We start from the raw sequence: 24,342 nt of genomic DNA on the forward strand, positions 1-24,342 counted from the left end.
GCGTGGTCAGATGGTGGTTTGCTAGAAAAGTGCCTTTTTAGTTGGCACAATGAATAATTTGCAGGTATTCCCTGTTTATTATGAAGTAGTACTTAATTATTGCTCAGCACCTGTTGGCTTCCAAAACAGGATTGGTGCTCAATAAAGCGTTTTACAGGGAGGTTGTAGAGATGTGATTGTGACCTGTGGGGTGATGGCATCATGTAGTATGAGAACGAGAAGGCAAAGCCAATGAGATGATATCCAATATAGCTGAATCTCCATTAATTGATTGCCGATTAAACACTGCGTTTTAAGGTGCAAGTTTAAAATGGACAAAATAATTGAGGGCATTAAAAAAAATTGTCTGGCTCTGTTGTGGATCGGGGTTGATATTTGGATGGAATTTGGACTATTGACTGTAAAGGTTAAATAGCCTCAGTTGTAGGGTCTGCCTGACCTGGCTGATGCGGAGTGTTTCAACAGGGGACTATGTAAATGGAAGGAGAGAGAGAGAGAGAAGGCTGCTTCACTTTGCTCTTTGCCCTGTCTGGTCCAATTACATGTTCCACTGTCAGAGCAGCAGCACTCTTAATCAGGTAATGCTGGGGTTTAAAGTCATCCCCCTTCTCGTCCTCTCTCCGCAGATTATTACCATGCTCACACATTGGTTCAGCAGAGCAGAAAAACACTATGAATCGATTTCTTTATCCTTCCACATTGAAATTAGTTCAGTGTTGTACAGACTTGCTGGACACGCGTGCCTTTGCTGTGACGCTGAGCACTGTCCTGTCACATTGTCTCAGTCTTCAGCAGATAAAAGTGACATAGTTGTGTCAGCTGATCCCCCCTCCTGTTCCACTGTACAGCCCCAGGGGCCTCCACAGGAACTGATTCCTTACAAACTGTGACAGGCAATAAAAGATGGTGGACACAGGCACAATAGATCAGCAATTGACATCCAAAAGAAGATGGTCACAGGATGAGCTCCAAATTGTCTTTAAAGCCTGACTCAAACATCTGTGCACACAGGTTGTAGTCTTGACTCTCCATTTCCATGGCTACACACGTTTGCTTTCTGTTGTTAACATGACTATTCACTTTTTGGTACCAGGATGTTGTTTTCCACTGCACATAGTGCCCATTCACAGTAGCCGGTTGTCACAGCAACCCAATGAGAAACTGCAGTGATATTTTTGAACGCACAACAACAGTTCAGAGACTTCCAGTGCAAGCCCACTGTTTGCAAACTGACCAGGGACAAAATTCTCGTTCTTGCATTGTATACAGGAAGCAACGTGCTGGTGAAAGGCCAAAAATCAATACCCCCAATCAAGCTGCAGCACTGGTGTGTTTACAACCAGTAAAATAGAGCAAAGTGGTCCTGCACTCTTCTTGGTAGTTCTTTACAGTCCATATTGCTCCATCATTGAGTTCTTTTGCCGACAACCAAAACAGGAACATCTGCACCTCCTCAGTTGACCACCATGTGGTTTTGCGGATTCCCTTTTATTTGAGGTCTCCAGTCAATAAAAACATTTGCAGCAGCTGCAGTAGTAGCCCACCTGTGTCTTATGCAATAATCAAGTGGTCTCCAGTGTTTCCACGTTATCTTTTACCGTCCACACAGCTCGCTAGAGACCTCAAGTGTCAGACACCGTCCTCAACTTTCGCTGGATGGAAAATTCAGGTTGCTACCAGTTGGTGGAGAAGCTGCTTTACACATTTGTGTGTACCGTCCCTCTGGTTCTGAGCACGTCTGGTTCTGCTGATGCTATCAGGAACACAGTCAGTATTGCTCAAATGAAAAGTTGTTTATTTCTAATAGATTTAGGACACTGGTTTGTGTCAATCAGGTGAAATGGGTTGGGAAGCAGAAAGACCTGTTGGTCTGCTTTTCATGTAGATGTGTTTACACATGGAAATGACCATGTTATTAAACCAGGGTCAGTAGCTGGGAGAATTTGAAGCATTATAATCTTAACATCATGTTGTATTTATTGATACTCTATAAGGTACTGGTTAAAATGTGATAAATCACTCGTGTGGTATTTTAAGGGAGGATATTATTGCTCATTTTACAGTCTTGCACTGTTATATTATGCCTTGCTGCTCTGTACAAAATGCACCGAGATGAAATTGATATCCAGGGCCTGTCTGGGGCATCCTAACACATTACCTATGCTGTAAATTTGAATATTTTTATAGCAAGTGTAGCTACTCTGGAGTTAGAATTTCTCCTATGTGCTTATAATTCACTTCAACTGTTACAAACCTCATTAGTGGTGAAACATCCACTTTTGTATACCTGTTTTGAGACACATGATGAAAATTTTCCTTGGCTAAAAAAAAAAAATTATGTGATTTATCTAACCCCATGTTTATAATTGCTCCTTTTGAGACCCCTCAGATAGAAAACTACTATTTTAACTGATGTTCAGGGGATCTTGACCGAACCTTAGCATGACTTGTCCAGGGCTAAAAGGCCAGGTGTTTTCATTAGGTTAGACAACAACCTTTGTGCTTATTGAATCAAAGGCCATTAGTGGGTCATTCAGAGTGTCCCCAGTAGCGGCTCCATTGGCGTTTAGCCCCTCACTGACCTGTCCATTATGGTCAATTTCTGGCACATGAACCCTCTACTCTTTGTCCTATTTGAGGCTGATTTGCCGGCTCATTAGCATTGTTAGCCAAGCCTGGGTGTCAAATGCCTTTCACTCAGAAAGAGCCCATCACCAACTCTGGGATAAAGGAGGGATTACGACAAGCACCCCCAAGGTTAGGCTCAAGGCAACATTTCCGCTCACCTCTCATTGTCACTTGAGCTCAAATGCCAGTTGTGTCAATGGAAATGTACAACATTCAAACTTTGACCTCATACGTGTAATCTGTTGTACATTCAGCTATTTCAGGTCACAAATGGTTTCTTTCTTCATTTTTCATTTAGCCAAACTGTAACACTAACTTTCTCTTGCTAGTTTAATTGGCTGCAAAAGGAGCTTGAACTTTTAATCTGATGATCTTTGACCTCGTTTTAAACACCAACAGATGGTCGGATTGTGAGAGTGGTATTGGCCATGAGGTTCGCTCGCTCGCCCATGAGCCAGTGTCAAGGTTGAAGAATGTGAAGGTGCGAGTCTGTAGCGGGTGTATTTCTCTGCCTTCAGCTGTTTTTATAACTTTCCATATTTCTGTCTCAACTTGAAAAGAGCATTTTCTTTACTTACAAGTATTGATTGCAGTCAGCATGCAGGCTAACGCAGCACATGTTTCTTTTGAAGTTCAGTAGCAAATCTGGCTGCGATATGTGTGTTTTTGTTAACGTGACACCATATGTTACTCAACACTCTAGCGCCAAGGAGAATAGCTCTTCAGAGATGGAGCGCTGCCTGTGTCTCAACAGAATGCAGCCTTTTTTTCCTCTGGAGGTCTTCCTCTTCAGTGTATCTGCATGATTTGGACTCTATGCATGCAGGCATCTGTGCACGCATAGCTCTGGTGTGACTCACCGCTGGTCATGGGTCACACCACTAATTTTGTCAGCGTGTACCCACCTCTAATATCACAGGAGGTGTTGGCACGGCACGGCTGGTTTAATGTCTGATAGATGGCTCGTACTGGATGGATGACAGGGGCTGAAGGGGTTGTACTGGATGTACAGATGCCCCCCCAGTATTTCTTCTTTATGTTCTGTGATGAGTGAGTGAGTATCATCGTTGGTCCTGTAAGTTTCCATCAAGTTATTTTGATGCCGATTTTTGAAGAATCGCATGAGAAAAGACTTACAGAAATGGCTAAATTTGTGCAATAATTTTTTTAAAAATTTGCACAAGCTAGTTTTTTGTCTTTTCTAGAAAAGGTCAAATGGTCAGAACGGGAGGTGGAACCCCCTTATGAAATAAGCGCTGACGTAGTGAAACTTTATCTCATATGACTGACCAACAAAAGGGTCTTCACGGATATTCCCAAACTTTGTCTCCAGACAGCATGCAACTCTCCAATGCTTGCTTTGACTAAAGAGCAGTTAAAGCCATCCATAACATGGTTATACTGCGATCTGCGATGGCACGATGCAGGTATTTTTCTCTCCAAATTGACAGAAACTTAAAAAAAATACCTAATGCACACTTCCATCTTTACAAATGTTCCAGGACTCCCCAAATTTGCCTGGAAACTAAATTCAAGCTTCAGTCTGATGTTCTCAGAGGAAAATTACTGTTTTATTTATTTCTGTTTAGATCCTGGTAATACCTCAATGTTCAGATCAATCCCTTTTGATTCAGTTTTTAAAACATGCCACCTTGTAAACTAGTTCAGTGGAGTATTTTCACGCCCTGCCTTATTCTGTTGCCCAGTCCAGAGATCAAGGGTCGGGCTGGATGTGAGCATGTGACAGCATTAAAGCTCAGAGGAAATTCCTCCAGAGGATGAGAACTTAAAGCCACGCAAGAAAGGAAAAAGAGGAAGGTGGAATTTAGAAATACTGCAAAGTAAAATGGCTTAACAAACTTCAGTTCGACCATAACATTGAAGACGTTAGCTGTTAGCAGGCAAAGGAAGGAGTGAGAGTGTGTGTATCAACATTTATATCAGTGAGCGGACATTTGAGCGCCTTCTTTGTTGATCCCCTGACTCATCACAGATATACAGCATCCAAAATAATAAATACCATGGTTCCACATTGCTTCTTGCATTGGACGTGAGCAGGGTTCACGAGGGAAATGGTTTACTCTCCAGTTATGTCAGCACATGACATCACGTGAGTGCATTCTTCAGCTGGCTCACTTGGCAGGTATTTGAGAGAACTCACTCAGGCCAAGACGGGCCGCTTGCATTAAGACTGCATGTACAGAAACCGTTCACTTGAAGCATTTTTCAACATAGTCCTCTTAGCAGAATCCTATTTTGAGTTGCTAGTTGTATTTTCTAATTATCCAAAAGGGAATATGACTTTAAATTGAAACTTTTCTCCCGTCTAATTAATTGTGCGGCGTGATTAAAAAGGCACACTGTGTTCCACGATGTAATAGGCTTTGAGGTCCCCAAGGAGTTGAAAAGACCCCCTTAGACACTTAACTTGCAGAACATGCTAACGTAATTCAAACAGTTAGCACTAGATAAGATGACTTCTTCCGGGCTTGAAGCACAGTACACATTACCTGAATAGCTTTGGCTTTTAAAATCACTGGGTGAGCAACTTTGTACGGCATCTTCAGCTTAACATACTATTAGAATAGCAAATGGCTTGTGGTACTACTAATGCAATACTCCACACAAGATATTAAAATACACTTTTTATTCTAGTAAATGGTCCTTAAATCTCTGCTTACCTGCTTTTCCCGTGATTTTTCCACACAACCCATAAACAGTTACGACTGGGGAAACTCACCTTCCAATAATTATGTTTCATGTATGGTTTATGACATTTATTTTTTTTGAAAATTGTTTTTGTTTAGTCTCACCAACCTTTTGAATCTAGTGTGTGTGTGTGGGGGGGGGGGTTCACTCGCAGATGCTTTGGGGAGGCTTCCTAGTCATCCATTAATTTTTATTTAAATTCGAAACTGATACTTCTCATCAGTTGAATACCATAGTAGGAATATCACTGTTCGTTGCATAGAGGATACCATTAGGAGTTCTACTGAGACCTGACTCCCTATGGACTACAAATTTTCTCAAAACCAAAAAACTCAATAAGCTGTAAACTTGCCTGCGGGGACTAAAACATCAAGAAAAGAGGATCCTATCATTATTATGAGATGTGGAATGTGTGTAGTGTTGTGTTTTTGTGCATCATGATCATTTTACTGGGGATTAGTCAGTTGCTTGGTTAGAAGATGAGGTGCCATTTATGTTGTAAGTTACTATCTTGTAAGACAAAACGTGAGCGATCCTCCGTTGCAGGATTGCTAAGGATTTATTGCCGCTTTTTGCACCAAATGATATATCGATAAAGACTGTCACCGTTAAGCAGTCGTAATTTTATCAGTATCGATAAAAGTTTTACAATCTCCACCACTAGCCTCAATCTTAAAGCATGCCTTAGCTTTACACTGTCATATCTTTGTGATGATAATTGTGCCAATTGACTCGATGCACTGTATATATCAATTTTGATGCAGGGAGAAGTGGATGAGGCTCAAAGGTTTCCTAGCTTTACCGTCTTGCAGAAATGGCCTGAGGGACTCACTGGACTGAAACAAAGGTGAGAAGCATCGCCGCAGCAAGCTGTCATTTTTGCAACCCAAAGTAAACCTTTTTCAGCTTTTAGTCGATGCCATCTCACTAACACCTTGAGGGAATGATGATGAGCTCCTCATCAAATAATAAACTCAAAACCTTTTATTAAATTCCTTCATGTTTGCACTACATTACATAAACTGGACTGGCTGTAGAGGCAAATATCTGTGAGGCCGTAACTCTTCTAGGCAGTATTAATCCAATTTCCTACATAATACATCTGATTTAATGCACAAGTATCTGGCTTGCAGATAAATTGTGAGCTTAATGTAATGTCCTATAGCCTTCTGAAGTGTTTTGTATGTTAATAGTTGAGAGATGTCAGGTTTTTATAAGTGGTTTTACACTAACAGCAGCATTTTTAAAGCACACAGCACCTGAAAATGCAAATTGATGCATTTATTTTATTAGCATCAAACAGTGAGTGTCGGTATCATTAATTGAAAGGGCTGGCTGGCTCCAACACTTCACCTGCTCACGGAAGCTGTGAGTAGGATGCAATGGTGTGTGTTTTTGCTGGCATACGAGAGCACACGAGTGAAGCAAAATATGGTAGCGTTGATCAATTTAAAAACTAGCCACCCGTACATATAGATCAGCTCACTGAGTAGATAGAAGCTTGATTTCCAGAGTGACGTCAGTTTCTACCCTCCAGCTACGACATCAGCCACAGTTGAATTGATGACTAGATTGTTGTGGAGAGGTGGTTGTTTATACCAGTTAATCAATTTCCCCATCCTTTGACTCTGTGTGTCTTCCTCCACTGATTGCATCTCCCCGTCTCCTATGTGTATCTCTCATGACGGCCAAACTCCACTGCTGTGTGCTTATTATCCTGAAAGCCCTCCCCTTCCCATCCTGCGACATCCTGAAGTGACTGCTAGTGTTAAAGATTCATGAGCATGATCAGCTTTCAGCAAAGGGGGAGCTGGCTCTTGGTTGGACTCCAGCACTTTACAGCCATTACCTTCCTGTGATTCTAGAGTGGACACGCTTTTCACTGGAGCTTAGTAACAAGCATACCAACATTGGCCTCTTTGGTATGGTTGTGTCAGACACACTTGTAAATAACATATTTACACCTAGATAATACAGTATAGTATAACACGTCTGCAACAAATTCTCCCTACATGGTGTTTGTAACGTTCAGTTTTTACTGAATCTGTTTGAGGTAGGTGTTGTTATTTGTAGTGCTGTTGTGACTAAAGTTGGATACCGTTTAGAGCTGAACTAATGCGGTAATGTTTACATTTTTAACTCGTTTCTGAAATTCCTTACTGATACTCAACTGTACCTTTTTTTTGGGAAGTTGTTGTTTGTTAGGGGAAAAAGTCCAAAGTTTAAAACTTCACACATGTGTTTTGTTTAGTATTACTGAAATTCACCAAATTAATGTTAGCCAAGACAATAACAAAGCACACTGGCATATCCAAAACAAAGCAAACGTCAGGATCATTTAGCACCTGGAACGATACTTGTGAGATGCCGTGTCATAGTCATCTTTGGGGTCGAGCTTGCTGGTTGCAGGCAAAGTGCCACTGCTCAGGCTAGCTGCCGGCACGCTACTGCTTCTACCAGCTAATGTAACAATTGGACGCTTTGAGGTCAGCTTGGCTACCAGAATGTGCAATCGTCGACCTTTAAGTATATATTTGATGTTTTTCTGGTGCTCCCACAACTTAGATACATTATCCTGAAAAGCCATGTCATTCCAAAGGTCACTGCAGGTATTGTTTCCATCCATTTTTGAAAAGTGTAGCGACACTTTTGACTGCTTTTACCCGCCGTTGCTGCTCTCTGTTGTAAAAGCTGTGGGGCGTGACTTAATCACGTTTTCATGGCGCATTGCATTCAAGACAAATAGGAAAGTCTCTGTCTGTCTCTCTGTCTCTCCCTAGATTCCCTACTAGATTGCCACTGTTTTAAAGGAAAATCTAGTCTAGTTAATTGGAACAGTATGATGGATTTAAGCTTGCCATTGAACCCCTCTTGCTACATGAAGTAAAAGGTATTAACTAGGTAAAAAAAAAAAAAGGCTAATTTTGATGAGATGTAGATTGTCATGCAGCCATGTTTGTCTTAAATTTTGTGAGTAGTTGTAGAGATATGCAACAAATATGTTTCCAGTATTTGCTGTCAAACAGGGATGTTCTTGCATGTTTGCCCACCGGTAATTGAAGAAGTTTCATATACCATTTATTCTTCCCTCAGCTGTCTCATATTCTGATCTCTCATTTACCATGCTAGCTTGTGACTGAGCTGACTCCTTTTGGTTAAAATCAACATTCAAGGTTTAATCTCTTTTCCCTCTATTATCACATTCCTCCTTCCCCCTCCCTGCACCTCTGCCTTGACCCACGGCTTCTATCAGAAGGCCTGGTTCAAGGTAACAGCAGCTGTCAGCAAGGCCGGGGTTCACTGAGGACCCCCTACCAAGTCACTCAAATTGATTTTAAATACATGTTTGTTTTTAATACCATCTGACTCAGCCCCAACATGTTTCTGTGTGTATTTTGGCTCTCTGTGTTTCCCCTCAGCCTTGCAAATATTGAGATGTAAAATGAGAAGACATAATTCCTATGGGCCCCTCCCCTATCGCAATTCCCTCCTCAAATGAGGCAAAGGGAATCATAAGAAGCACTTTTTTTCATCGGAGCACTCTTTTATTTCGTTTGTCTCCTGTTGTGCCAAAAAGCCATGTGAGGACAGATTGCACACTACATCTACGGACATTGTTCTGTGCCCCACAGAGGTTTTTGTGCTCTCTGGAAGGGCCCTCATTATTATAGTGCAGGAGACTTCAAACACTTCCTCAACAGCTTTTGCTGCTGTTAAATGCAAAGTCATGCCCATCACTCTGAGCTCAAGGCGCGCTAGGTGTGCCTCTATAATCAAAGCTCTGCTAACATCATGATTACAGGACTGGCACATGCCCTCTCCCCCTTGGCAGTCACACACTGATGTTATTTCCCTGCATCATACTATAACTGGGGAGGGGGACTGTGTGTTTTTTGTTAGGTGTATGCGGCCCCGCTCGATTTGTGGGGTTATGAGGGCTTAAATGAGGTGGCTACAATGTGTTTTACAACGATAACATGTCATAACCATCCATAGCAGCCACAGGAGGCTGTGACAAACTGGTGAACACAATTTAGTAGCTTAAAAGCTGAGTGCAGTGACTTGTTTGTGCTGCCTTTAAGTTGCCAAAAAAAAAAAAAAAATCACAAATTTACCGAAAACCTGTCTGCCCCTGGTACTTAAAGGGCGTCATTGCTCTGAAATATTTTTTGGGGGGAAAAAATGATCAGAAAGTTGTTCAGATATTGTTGGAACAAACCAATGTACAGTCGCAAAAAATATTGTATTTGCTGGTCGTTTTATATCCAAAAGACCAAAAAGGACCATATTTTGGCTTAATAAAATTGTGTCATAGAAATGTGTTTCCAAGTCTTACAGACGTGGTTGATACGAACAAAACATGTATTGCATAAATGTAGGCAATTATATAACAAAAGTAGATACATTAGACTATCATTAAATGATGTCAGCGATGTTGGTTTCTGAAATGTGTGGCCAGGATTGATACCTATGTTTAAAATAAAAGTTATTGTTATTTAATCCCACTTTAGTGCCATGAAATTACACGAGATATAATATGGAATATGAATATAAATTAAACAGGATTATTCCTTGTTGATAGATTTCTGTATATAGATGATAGCAGTAACGCCCTTAGAATTGACTTCAGCATAAACCCTAAAACATCCATGTATTCCTCTTGATTTCCTGTTGACTGCCAGCTCCTGACTTGTACATCATCTATAACTGTTTCTCAGCTTCCTGTAGTGTCTTTTCAAATTAATATGAGCTCCACATTTGTAAACTTAAACAACCCAAGGAGTCCGATCAAGATGGGCATAAAAGTTTGAACAGCAGCAGAGTGGTACCTTGTAGAGAGGTGGAGACCTACAGCTGTATCGCATGTGTGTGCTGCAGCATCACCGCTCAGCCCCCACACTTGGAAATGTGCCCACCACTGTCTGCTCTCTGTTGCATTTTATATCACTTGAAGCGGCCTCACAGGTGCATTTAAAGGTTAAATTTGTTGAGCAACCAAGGTGTTTATTGTAGTGCGATGCAGCGTGCCATGCACAGGTTGTACCAGCATGGTTCGACAGGAGGTAAAATTGTCTCCAGAAATCAAGGCAGCAGCTCTTTGTTGTCTCGGCGTTCCTCCCCAGCCAGACTTGTTGGCTCCAGCTCTGTCCTGGAGTGTCTGCTCTCGTGATACCTAAGATATAAGCAATGACACAATGACAGGATTACTTCCCTCAAGTGCACCTAATGCTTTCAAAGTCAATTGATTTTCTTAAAGTTCTACATGTGTTAGAAAGTGTGTCCTCCCATTTGGTCAAATGATCTTTAATTCCATGGGTATTGTGTGATTTATAGACGGTTGAGATGAATCTTAACGACTGTTTCACAGATTACCAAATGTTTTATGTTGTCCCGATGTATGAGAGCGTTAAATTCCTGGAACATCCTTGGATTTTTGCTGCTGTGGCAGTGTTGCGGTTGGTACTTTAATAACATAACCCTCCTTTGGCCCTCTGAGTCAGTCACCGAGACGGGCCTCGATGAAGATGAAAACCTGTAATGAATTGTTGACTTTACTCTGGCAGGGCGAAATTGTGAGCTCACAAGTATACACTTATATAATATTTTTGCACGAGCATTTGGGCGGGTGAGACAGCGAGAGGGGTTCAAGGTGTTTAGTACCCTCGTGTGATGAGAAACTTGGCCCATCACAACATCAAAGTAGCAAAACAGTTGCATTAAAGGTTAACTACTCAAATTATCCACGTGGCGCCGGTATCATTTCCAGTCAGGTCTTCACTTTATACGTTCCCAGTGCTTTGCCAGTAACAGTTAGCAGTTCTTATCTGTACATTGTGGATGATATTTCAATTATAAAATGTGCCATGGCTGTTTATGTACAAGGCTCTCATCCTAATTTGCCTGGCTCTCTTGAAAGTTTAGTTAATCTGACTGTTTTCTTTGTGTAATGAGGGTCTGCTGTGGCCTGTGATACCCTTCAGACCCCAGAGCTCTAAAACAAAGCTGCATGATGGCTTTCATTCACTTCTTCCTTGAATCTAAACTATCCTTTTAGCCACACACTCATTTCTCACTCTCTGTAGCTGACCTCTAGCAGCTTGCAGGGAATGATGGAGCATATGTCTCAACACACAAATGAAATACACAAGCTGACTATTCAGTGAACTGCAAAGATAGTTGATTCTGTTTGGAATAATCCCAAATCACTGTGCTGTATAATGAGGGAGTGTTTTTATTGACCCACTTAAGCGCCCGCATCACAGGTGTATAAGTAGATGTCAGTATATGGTGGTGGTGGTGGGGTGGGGGGTGCGCTATGCTGTCAGCTGTGCCATCCACCACAACTGTGCTGCCATGGCCTGAAGGTGACTACATTGTCTAAATGGTAGCTAATCCTACCAACCAATCTCAATCCTGGGTACTTGAGATCGCAGAGAAATTATTTGATTGCCAGAGGCGGGGGGGGGGGGGGGGGGGGGGGTGATTACATCATAGTGTCCCTGTGAAATGTGGGAGCACTTTAACATCTTGTATTTGGGTATATTAGGGGCTTTAGATCAGAGCTTGATGCAACAAAATGACAGTTCTGTTTAAAATTAATTTATCTTAAATAAACCAACAAAATTTAACATGAACTGCTCCTTTGTTGCTCACAGCAGAGTTTGACACCCAAATCCATGATAAAGTCACAACTTTAATATCAGTGTGGGGAAAACTACTGTTATCAGGCATTAATATACAGCCTGACAGCCAGTCAGCACAGGCCTCGTCTTGAAATGTCAGAGTTGAATATTACTCATTCTCTTAACTGTGTTTCAGATTAGAAGTTTACCCCCTGAAGACAAATTCCTTTGTATTTATTAGATCAATTGGAAACTATGAAAACTTGCTTGCCATAATGATTGCAATTCATTTGTCATTCATACATTCTATGCTTCACAATCCTAAAAAGGAATAGAAAGGAAGTTGTCAAAGAGCTGTGGCGTGCTTGTGGTATACAGTAAATATTAGAACTAATACGCGACAGGTAACTAGCTTTTTTTCCTTTCTTTTAATTTTTTTCAATTAAAAAATCCAACCTGCTGAATGAATTTCCTTTATTAGTTTAACTAACTTTTGTACTATAAAATGCCAAGCAACTTATACCTAAATACAGTAAATGACATGCTAGTGAATTACCTGTAACAGCAATTGAGAGGTTAATGCCGTGCTGCAGTCATCCTCATCTGAAATACTGGCTGCAGGTAATTTGTCACTGCTCACAGTAGCTACAGGTGCACTGCTAGCACTACTAGCTAACATTACAGGAGACTTACTCTTAGGCTAGCTCAAAACCATGCAATGTTCATCTTTCAAATTATGTTTCGCGAGGCGTCCCTGCAAGTTAGACGTATGACCGATGCAGTTTGATCGTGCGTCAATTGGTATTCGGTAGTGCGAACATGGTTTAGTCCGTACCCTTCAAAGCACAGTTAGCGTTCTGTACTCAATCCCTGTCACATCCGCAAATACAATTTTAACTGTCTTTCCCCTGTTATGGAAAATCATAAAAAATGATATTATTTTGTGTGACGATAGAGGAAACACAACTTTAAAGTGAATAGTGAGTTCCAGACTTACTGTGATCAGGGAGGTCCTTGGTAGGAGTTTTGCTGAAAGAGAAACTGACCCTTTGTCATCATTGATGGTAATTAAGTCAGTGGCATAGCTCAGTACAGTAAGTGTGAACACCAGTGTCCGGCTGTTCACAGCTGCCAGGGGATCCGGAGCATTCCCTAGCATTAGAAGTGCCTCGCTAAGTCTTTCCATGTGAACCACCACTACCCCCCCCCCCCCCCCCCCCCCCCCCGAAAGGAATGGCCTGCCAACCTGCACAGACTGTCTGGCTGGCTGTTGTAATGTCATTGAGACGTGCCTCGTACTTCTAGTCTCTCTTATTTGTCTCAACATACAATGACCCATCATTATTGCCATGTCAAGGAGACGAAGGCACCCAATCTCATGCAGCCCAGCGGGACAGCCGCAACCAATCAGTGCTAGAATCCCCATGGTAACTTGTGCTTGGAAGCCGAGGCACGACCAATAGGAGCTGAGGGAGCCACTTAGCTGTGAGAGTTTAATGGCCTGGATTCTGGTGTCATTAATAAAAGCGCATAACCTCTGCTATAGAGACCGTTATAATTTCAGTGGACTGCACAGTGTCATTGTAAAGACACCCTGGCGGCTTCCTAAATCGCCTAATGCAAGGACACATATTTGTATCATTATTAAAACCAAAAATTATATTCAATCACTTGTCAAAGGAAGGGTGTCTGTGTTCATACCCCTCAGAGTCTCCTCCGCTTTGACTTGGTCCATTTGAGCACAGACCCCTACCATTAGCTTAAAGTAGGTCACCCCAGGCCAGAAGGGAGCCAGACTCCAGTCTGCATGGTCACTAGCTCTCTTTAGTGTAGCCTGCCTCTGCTAAGCTACACTATGCCACCCTGCTCTTGTACACTGTGCTGTGCTGTACTCGGTTCTGTCTTATGTAACGGCTGAGCAGCGAGCGGTGTTTGTGTCATAGCTGTTTCCATGGTTAGAGTGGCTACGAGTTTATCACAACAGTGTGCACCCTCCGTTTGCACTGTGCTGGGTAAAGCCTGTCTTTCTTCACCTCCCTCCATAACCCTTTTAAAGCATCCTCTGCCACTCATTCATCTTGCATGAACAAGGAAAAATTACTTTCATGCATTTTATTTTTTTGAAAGCAACAAGTGTGTGTTGACATCTTTTATGTGTAGTACACTTCGTGTTGTATTGAAACCCAAGTCCATCAGCCAACATCAAATTTTGCTGCAAATGATGGTGGTAATTATTCAGACATGACTTCAATCAATAATTGATTCTCATATATTCAGTGGCAAGGGATTCACAGGGTAAAGGGTGGAGCAGAATAAAAATCTTAAGTTGGTGTCACGTAGTGCTGCATTATTTGGTGAAGTCATATTTGAATTACTGTGAATATTGCAAAACAAGAAATGTGATCCAATACCAACAGCCCTTGGAAGCTTGTCAGTTTTAAAAGTAGCAGATAGCCCCATTTGAAATGAGTTTTGAAATGTATCATAGTTTGGCAGCTGTAGAAAGAGAGACATTTTACAAACAAAAGTGTGCGGTTTCGTACCTTTCAGTGTAGCAGTGATGACTAAAATGTGTAGCACCACTTCATCATTCTCTTGAATGGAATACAAGACATTACGGTCAGTGACAAAGAGCTTTATCTTCTAATCTTGTCAGGTTTTTGTTTTTTTTCTCCGTATGATTTCTGCATCAGCTACTGATAAAAAAACAAACAAACAAACAAAAAAGCCCCGCTAGTGGACCACTAATTTTACGCCTTGAAAAAGTGAATAAAAAGTTCAGCGCAGTGTGGTCTCTCGCCCTCTGAATGTGTGATATAACTGAATCAGTTGTAACGAATTAAATCTTAACCTCAGTTTTAGTCTAGATAAACAAGTTGTTGCATGTTGAACTGAGATTTCAGAATTTTGCCAAATTGCTAAGATTTTTTTTTTTTTTTTTTATTAAACCATGGTTTACTGTAGAGCCCTGTTTGAGTTTTGAAATAGCCTGAGGGGATTTTCACAAAGGTGGGGTTTTACAAGGGAAGAATGTTCGATTGAGTATGTGTTACTTTATGCTTTGAGTTCAAAAAGGAGACGGGATATTATTCTGACATCCTGTTCTCATGAATGCATCTTTTCAGTAACCCATTGGTGAAACTTTGGAAGTTTGGTTAAAAAAAAATGTTCGTTGGAGTCCAGATTGAACTTAATAGATTTTTGTGGTCAAAGGTCAAGTTCGCTGTGACTGCAACTCTTGAATTTACATGCTAATTTTGTCAAAATTTCAAACAAAAAATATCTCATGAAATGACTACATTTATTATCCAAACGGTCACCTTCAATGTGACGTTATCAAGTTCTGCTAAAACTCTTTTCTGGTCTTTACTCAGTACCATCAGTAACGCCCTGAGGGAATAATGATGCATGTTATTTCTTTTTTTTTTTTTTTTTTTGAATGAAACCCTGTTAAAGTCTGCTCTACAAGCTTTTTATCGGGAGTCTGTACAAGCATGTATGTCAAGTGCCAAATGGAAGGCAGTAATTCTAGGTGGTGACATAATTGGATCCAGGTAAAGCAGTTGCAGGGTTTCATAGTAAACCTTGACACGTTGTGACTTTAAAAACCCCACTCTGCCTTCAATGTCAGATGGTTTTGCTCAGTATTGTATATGACGAATAGGTTTTTCTTGGTACACAGTCGAGCCTACAGTCTGGTGCTGTGGGCTAAGCGCTGTGCTCTTATTTCAGCCTCTCTGGGGAGGGCTGCACCATCAGAGAGAAATGATTGGATCTCTGTCTGTGCTCCATTTTCACTTATTTCTCCAGGAGTGGTTCAACCTGTGCCCCAGCAGTGGTGCGTGTGTGTGTGTGTGTGTGTGTGTGTGTGTGTGTGTGTGCGCGCGCGCGTGCGCGCTTCATGCAGATGCTTATGTTGGCACGTTCACACACCCGTAGTTTATCCATCAAATATTACATGCTTTATTTCACCTGATAAATTGTGCCTCTTTGTGTTCATTTTCCAGAGGCTGATATGCATTGAGGATGAGTGGAGTCGGTGAAAACTCATCTGACCCTGCCAGGGCAGAGTCACGAAAACGCAAAGAATGTTCTGCTGAACTTCTCGGACCCAGGTAAGAGTTTTACGCTTAGCCAGTCTCAAATACTTCTGTTGCTACTGTTGAATGCAAAGAGAAAAGATATGATGGGCACATTTAAGTAAAGCAAAAGCAAGTATCCAGGAGCAACCTATCACACACACAAGATCAACAACGTTTCCAACTTTTGTTAAAACCTCTGCATCCAAACCCAGCCGCATCATCTATGGATGGTATGTACTGGCGTGACTTTCTCACTGAGATGCACCCCGTCAGAGCCAAATATGCTGCAACGTGGCTGCCTTGAGCAGGGGAAACTAAGAAACTGGAGTAAAACATTATCTGCTTAAATTAAAGGCTGTTAAAACATACCAAAGAACCAGCGGTCCATGGACATTGACATGTGGCCAGGAACAGGAATTCATGTTTGTATGTACCTGATTTAGATGCCATGGAATGCAAAAAGCAAAGCCTGAACGTTGCATTAGGTCACCCATGCGTGAATGGCTTGTTCTCAGGGTGCTCTGAACATTGTATTTTAGCTACAGTAGCCACTGAGGGCACACTCACACTTGTCCGGTTTGCCTTGTACCACGCTAAAAGCACCACTGGCCCCACAGGCCTGAACATGTTTATGTCATCACTGAACTGCATGAATCTGATATTTAGTCGACAATCCTGCAGATCAGAGTTTACATCTCATGGCAGGATGGGGCGAGAGTAAAAATTCACCCTGTGTACTGACAGGTGAGAATTCTGCAACCCCAAATGAAGGTTTGCTATTTGGTTTTACATGCAGCAAGTGCGCGCAAAAAAGCGGCAAGTAAGTATTGTCGTGCCCTCATTACACTGCAACATTGCTCTTTATATATCTTGACCAATTCTCACCATCCACCGGAGTTTGCTGTATGTGTCACCAGCTAATCTCCAAATTTCACGCACGTGCAACGATCCTGTGCCGGAGCCAGGAAAGCGTGCCAAAGCTTGGTGCAGTACTGGCTATTCAAGCAAACTAGATTTTGGGAGACAAACATACTTTACCATGTACAGATCTCCTGGTGCGAGTGGGCCCTGAAACTATAAAACACTGCCCCCTTACAGTTGTAGCGAGTTAATGAAGCATTGACTCAAAGTAAGGGAGCAGTTGACCGTCATGGGTCATGAGGTCCAGCAGTGTCACTATTTCAACAGCCAGCCAACATTAAATGATATTAAGCAGCCCCTCATCAGCTAAGTCCTGCTAGACCAGCTAATATTTTAAACCGGTCTTTGCTCCTTTTGGAGTGGAGTCAGCCCGTCCTCAGGTTTTCTCAGGGTTTGATTTTGAGAATCACGGTGCAAGTAAACGCATTTAAACAAAACAGCCATCATAATACTTCTTAATGCTGCCACTTCTGCATAACCTCTGCCAGGGCTGGTGGGCTTGCATCACAAAAAATCAATGTATTAGAAAGCTTCACTGACAGTTTCAGCCAAATATCTTCCTCGTTCCTGCAAGCTAGGCATTGTAGAGTTAAAGTCCATACGTGTGCACCATAACACACTATAGTCTATAATGCCCACCTCAACCTTCTATCATCTGTTGTATGACAGTAAAACAACACTGTTGAAGATGGTTGCTGTTCAATCAAGGACCAGCTACTCATGCATATCCTGATAAACTGTGAATACACGAGCAAACTGATAATTAGGAGGGATTTTGACAACTAAGTGTGGAGCACCACTGAGGAATAAATCTGCATCACTTAGCTGTTGAGAAGCACTCGAGAATGTATATTTTAATTGATCCGTGTTGGTGTAGAATATCTCAAGCCATACTTAGCATAATCTAGTGTTTTCACAGATAAAGCTTTCTGCGCCGTCAAGGTTCACCCTGATGAACCACTCATTTGACTGAACGGCTCACTATCTATATCTCACCTCATTGTTCTCTTTTTGTCTGTAGTCCCAAGCGGAGCAACGAGAAACGCAACCGGGAGCACGAGAACAAATACATAGAAGAGCTTGCTGAGCTGATCTTCGCCAACTTCAATGACATCGACAACTTCAATGTCAAGCCTGACAAATGTGCAATCCTGAAGGAAACTGTGAAGCAGATCAGACAAATAAAGGAGCAAGGTACAAGTAGCGACATGTCATGATTCGTGACACGCCTGTTCAACAAATTGTCAAACCCAACTTGTGCGGAAAAAAAAGGACCTCCCAGCTGACCCCTTGTTCAGAAGTCTCATCCACAGGCTTGTCCCTCTCATAGTATCCTTGTAAAATTTGTGCCATGTAGCACGCGTTTCAGTTGTAGCCATAAATTCTGTCAGTAAGCTGCTAGAATATTCCCTGAATATGCTGAGAATGTTGCCGCAGCTGTAAGGCCAGCCTGACCACAACGTCCACGTGTGTAGCATCATATGCGATGGCACTTGATGTACTTTTGGAATCTGCACCACTAACACACAACTTAATATTTTTGTTGAGGGTAACACAATTGATTTAGTGCTCCCTCCATCACTTCATCTCATAATGTGCATTTTCCAGAGCTGTTTTTGTGTGTACGTACGTGCGTGCGTGCGCGCGCGTGTGTGTGTGTGTGTTGGCTTTTCCACGTCTATCTTGAGCCAGAACATCAGGCAAATAGATCAGTGTGGCTGGTTGTACTTGCAAGCAGCTCTTTTTTTTAGTAGTCATAGCAGGACGTTGAGGCCTGTCTTTTCACGTTTAATGTTGGTTTTAAGGGACCATTGTGGAGGATTTAAGGAGATCTATTGAAAGAAATTGAATATAATTTTCATAATTTTGTTTTCATTAGGGAATAATCCCGTCGGAACCAAGACTCCTTCCTCCATTTCGACATAGATGCAACTACACACTGGTCCTTTCAAGTCTTCTCAATCTTTTATCCTTCTTTTTTTAAATCCATAATTTTTGTTGAAAATATGGAGGTATGTAATTAAGTTTTGAATAAGTGTGGACCATGCTTGATCAAAATGCAGCCAAGTGACAGTTAGACAAAGAGCGGGCTATTGCAGTTACAAATCGGACTGATGTCATCTTGTTTTATGTGACTCATCGAGCCCAGTGTTATGTAATAGTGAGCAATGTGATTCCAAATCACACATAAACTCTCGCTACTGTTTGCCAGTCCCTTCCCCTTTATTTTTTGTCGTCTTATTCCATAATCGCTCCTTCTCTGCCTTCAACGATTCCTTCTCTCATTCTCCTACTTGTACACCGAGCTAGAGTTACATCCCCTGCCTGCATCTGAAGGCGTAATTGTGTTTGTAGAGCAACCACAGATGGAAGGGCTAAACATTTCTTTTGCTTCTCTACTTTGCTATTGAGGTCTGGAAAACAAACTAGGGACACCTTTTTATAGTTAACAGATTGCTGCCGGACCTCATCGTACACAATTCAGAGGTGCAAGCGTTTCATCAGACGTTTGTTTTTCTTGTTGTACAAGAAGCAAAAGCACAGAAAACTCATCTAGAGGTCATTGTGGTTCAACTACATAATTTTTACCATCATCTGTTCAGCGTCATGTTCTGAAGCATTGTAGTTTTCAGTCACTCTCTATAGACCTTGAACATTATTATTCCAGGGCTGGTTATTGTAAAAAAAAAAAACCCAACAAATTAGATAATGGTAGATTTAATGAGCAGTTCTTTTTTCAATAGCAATAATTAAGAATCTGTTTTGACTAAACGAAAGTAACATCACACATTATGACACAAATCACTGGTTTTAGTTTCCAGCTCCCTGGTATTTTCAAACAATCAAAACAGTTTCATAAGATGAAAAAAAAAAAAACAATAGACTAAAACGTGGTGGCACTGAGGAATTTATAGAAGTCAGTATATGGTCTCCTACAGGTGATCCCAAAAGTGGGAGTGAAACACAGACGCAAGAGGAATTCCAAAAGCAAACAGAATTAAAAATGGCGGTTTTGATAGTAGCTGGGGCGGGGGTGTTGTGGTGCTGCAGAGATACCGCAGCATTCATATTGCGTTTTCCAGACTACTGCAGTACCATTCGCAATAATCACAGTTAGATAGTTTTGTTCCAAATCTCTCAGCTCTCATCGAAACTTTAAAGTTGGCTCCATAAAAGTAGCAAAGTTCAGAACCCAGCCCTGCTGATACGCTCGGTTTACGGTGACAAAATTGCATGCATGAGACAGAACAACTTTCACCGTTCGATGTTATTAATTCATCTGTTTATGCATCTGCTTGCATATGTTTCCTGGTTGAAATTAGCGCAGAGTTTTATTCAGCATAAATGTGGGCAGTGTGTGTGTGTGTGTGTGTGTGTTTTCCCACCAACTTGTTGCATCCAATAGACAGTATGTTGAGTAATGATGTCTTTATAGTGCCTATAAACTAATGACCCAGCCAAGAGTTTTACAGCTTTCTTTACACCCTTAAGCTGCTCGCTCTTGCCAATGCAGACAAGCCCCTGCTGAAAATATAGCTTCACTACAGTCACATACTTTCAGGATTATAATTTCTACACCTAATATATGAAATAAATATTGCTGCTTTACATTAGGAAGAAAAGTAATCAACAAATAGCTTGCCACATGTAGTTATGGATTATTTAGCAATTCCAAGATGCAGCTTTAGAACCAGTCCACCCCCCCTCGGTCCATAGCACAGTTCTTCAGACGGACTGAGAGCCAGTGAGGACCTTTCTGACGTTGAGTGATGGGTCTGTACCCTGGGCAGCTGTGCTAGTAGAGCGAGCCCCGCTGGGCCCGGAGAGGTCCTGCTGATGCATACATCATTAACGCTGAAAGAGATGAATGTGGCTTCTATGTTGTGTTGCACAAGCCCACAACTTCAGGATGGGGAACCTTCATTTGTGTAACACACCTAAAAAAAAAATTTAAAAAAAAAATTCCGATTGCTTTTCATCACAACATTTTCTCACCATATGGTAAGCCCTCTTTTTGGCGTGGTGCAACAGTTAAATGTGACCCCCCCCCCCCAACTCTCCTTCCCTCCCCTCCCCAACAGCCCACTCATATTCCGCCTCTCATCACAATCTCCAAAAGTAGGGCAGCCTACACTCTAAGCATACGGCTTCTCTGCATGGTTATTAACCCAATCACTCACATGGACATACGCCGAGAACCGTAGCACAGGTACAGTCTAGAGCCATGGAGAGTCCAGGTTTTTACTTTTTAAATAAACCACTCTCAGGATCAGGAGATTTGGGTTTTATTCATCGGTGTGTCTCTGGCAAATTATCATCAGCTTTTTTGTTTTTGCCCGTATTTATTAATTTAAGACGAGTAACTCTCTATGAAGTAAATCCATCCATCATTCCATCCATTTTCTTCTGCTTATCCTGTTAAGTGTCACTGGGGGTGGAGCCTATCCCATCGGCTTTAGGGTGAGAGGCAGGGTTCACCCTGGATGGGTCACCAGTCCATCACGGGACCAACACATAGAGACAGACAACCATTCACACTCACACTCACACCTACAGTTCATTTAGAGCAGGGGTCACCAACCTTTCTGGAACTGAGAGCTACTTCCTGGGTACTGAGTCATACGAAGGGCTACCAATTAGAAAGGCTCTCCTGAAATAACACATTTGCTCAGTTTGCCTTGAGTTATACATTATTAATAATGATTAATGACACTCATCTATGTGAAGACACTGGTCACGTTAATGATTTGTCACAAAAATGATCAACAATGACAAAAGGTGGGAAACATATCAATATTCAGCACTTTATTAATCTCAGTAATTGTTACATTTTCAGACGATCACCTACATCACCACACATAACGAGGCTTCGGTTGCTTTTTGTGACTTTTTCGCCGGCCTCATGAAAAAAGACTGTTGCTTACCCAAAGCTGCCTTCAGCTCACGGGCTTTTTCTGCCTGTAGTGCGCTTCCCGGTGGGTAGTTAGCATGGTAGCTTTTATGACAAGTAGTGAAGTGTCTCTCCATGTTGTGCCGCTTTGACGTCGCCACACTCGCCCTGCAAATGAGACACATGCAGGTTTCTTTCACAGTTGTAAAAAAGAACTCCTCTTCCCATTCGTTGTGAAAGTGATACGTTTTCTCTCTTTTTTTCTGCCATGTTTTTGGGGTAAGAAACACCATCCAGCGTCCATCCGTGCTGCGCCCGCTAGCTTACTCTCCACTAGCACTGGTTTTGTCACGCACTCAATCCTGACTTTTGAACTAGAGCAGGTCAGAGTTCACCTAAACTGATCTAAAGTTCACGTATGATGAACATATTTTTAAGATATTGTCATTTTTAAATCTATATAAATGCAAGTGTGATTAAAAAAAGAATAGCAAAAAAATTAAATTAAATTTTAGACGCAGCTCACGAGTGAGTTGTGCTATTTTTAGAAGAGGCCTGCGGGCGACTCATGTGGTCCTTGGGGGCGACCTGGTGCTCGCGGGCACCGTGTTGGTGACCCCTGATTTAGAGTATCAATCAGCCTCGTCCTCTCTTGATGTCTTTGGACTGTGAGAGGAAGCTGGAGTACCAGAGAGAACCCACACAGGAACAGGGAGAACATGCAGACTCCACATAGAGAGACCCCATGCTGGAGCTGGGGCTCAAACCTGGAACCTTCTTAGTGTAAGGTGACAGTGCTGACCTCTGGACCACCGTGCCGCCATGAAGTAGATTATATTATCTAAATGTGAACTCACAAGGAGCCAACTACATTTTCTCTGAAATGCAGGGATGTTGTCTGTGCCCATATGGAACAAAACAAGTTGACCCGTGAAACCACTTGTCCTCAATTCTGCTTGAATTTTTCTAAGGCAACATCAGGCCAGTTTCAAGATTTAACCACAGTATTTAATGAAGTCATTTCTTGTCAGTCTCTTTCATAAATCAAGTTGATGCTGTCAGCTTCTACCTGTTAAAATACACAATAGTGTTTTGTGAGTGGGTGCTAAGAGTGTAGAGTCTTGTTTAAAAAAAAATTACAAAACAGAGACGACTCACCTATGAAGCCTCATAGTGTTTCACAGTAAGAATAAATTCATTTTATAGCACTTTTCAAGGGTGTGAGTATTTTAACAAGAAAAAAATTCACAAAAATACAATAATATTATTTGTGAAACACATTAAAACCTTTGAGAAATAATCTAAAATATTACCTAAATGCTGATCAGTACATGTGGGTTTTTAAAATCTTTTTTAAAAAATAAACAGCGACTCAGCTGATCTGACACTGAGTTTGACGACATTCCAGTAAAAACAGTCTTGTTACAGATTCGGACGATCCCATCCAGTAAAACATTAAGTCCAAAACACATTATTACATCCATAAAATCCCACAGAGCGCAGCTGTTCCATCATTTTTCTTTCACTGGAATTATTTCCCACATATTCTCTGCTCCAGCTCGCACATGAACATTGTTCTCGTTAGAGTTATTAAAATGGAGTTTGAGCTTTCAATTGTCTGTTGATTGTACGGGTCAAAGGCTACAATACCCAGCTCAAGTCTGATAGCCAGTAAAAGTTGCAATAGCATCTGTTATTTTTAATTTTTTCCTTTGTAACTTGTGCCATTTACTTTCCCGACAACAGAGAAAGCTGCGGCAGCGAATGAGGAGGAGGTGCAGAAGGCTGACGTGTCATCAACGGGCCAAAGTGTGATTGACAAAGATGCCTTGGGACCAATGATGCTAGAAGTGAGTAGAAATCTGTGAGGATATCTGAACTCTAATACTAACACGGAGGTGCTATATAGTGAAGAGTGCTGTCCTCTGAGAACAATCACAAATGGGCCTGTAGTGGCTGTGTGTGTGTGGAGTAAAAGCTGCCAGCATCTTGTATCTGCCCTGAATTGGCTGTAAATCACAGAGCCGAGCAATGGCCTCATTGTCCTGCGGAGGGCCACTGAAGTGCTTACGTATAATGGGAAAGAAAGCAACAGCCTGGCGAATGAATCACTCCATTGAGCCTGTCTTCGCACTCACTTCCTCCCTCCCTTTCTCTCTCCTACTTGTTCAGTTCACTTTTCTCTCTCCCTCTCGTCTTCTCTTCATTCGCCTCTAGATCTGTCCTGTCATGGAATATTTATAGCTCTCCTGGTCCAGCGTCACTGAATCGACATACTGACTCGCGGCTAAATATAGCCCAGTGCTGCCTGCATGCTTTCCCATCTGTCAGCAGCCCCAAAACACAGCAATCGGCCATTCACACCCGCTCTGTTCTAGCCATGCCCCCCTCTCCCATTCGCCAGCCCAGGCTCATTAGAGGATGCACCAAGAGGAATGGCTGCCGGCAGGAAATGCACCCACGTGCCCCATGACCCTCCTCCAAGCCT

The 24,342-nt window shown here is 41.9% G+C and overlaps 1 protein-coding gene across 4 annotated transcripts in view; it reads left to right on the plus strand.

Moving 5' to 3' along the window:
- The window catches only part of ncoa2 (nuclear receptor coactivator 2), a 63,311-nt gene that overhangs the window by 11,626 nt on the left and 27,343 nt on the right, over window positions 1-24,342 (plus strand). For 3 of the 4 annotated variants that reach the window (XM_086191003.1, XM_086191005.1, XM_086191006.1), the window contains exons 2-5: window positions 6,102-6,184; window positions 15,968-16,075; window positions 17,985-18,157; window positions 23,601-23,704. In XM_086191003.1, the coding sequence (XP_086047129.1) occupies window positions 15,987-16,075; window positions 17,985-18,157; window positions 23,601-23,704 (366 nt within the window). In that variant the 5' untranslated portion in view covers window positions 6,102-6,184; window positions 15,968-15,986. The remainder of the gene's footprint in view (window positions 1-6,101; window positions 6,185-15,967; window positions 16,076-17,984; window positions 18,158-23,600; window positions 23,705-24,342) is intronic. The other variant, XM_086191004.1, reaches the window with a different exon arrangement.

Source organism: Aulostomus chinensis, chromosome 21, assembly GCF_037954235.1.
Source record: "Aulostomus chinensis isolate RoL2024-O1b breed Wild chromosome 21, RoL_Achi_v1.0, whole genome shotgun sequence".
Taxonomy (NCBI): domain Eukaryota; kingdom Metazoa; phylum Chordata; class Actinopteri; order Syngnathiformes; family Aulostomidae; genus Aulostomus; species Aulostomus chinensis.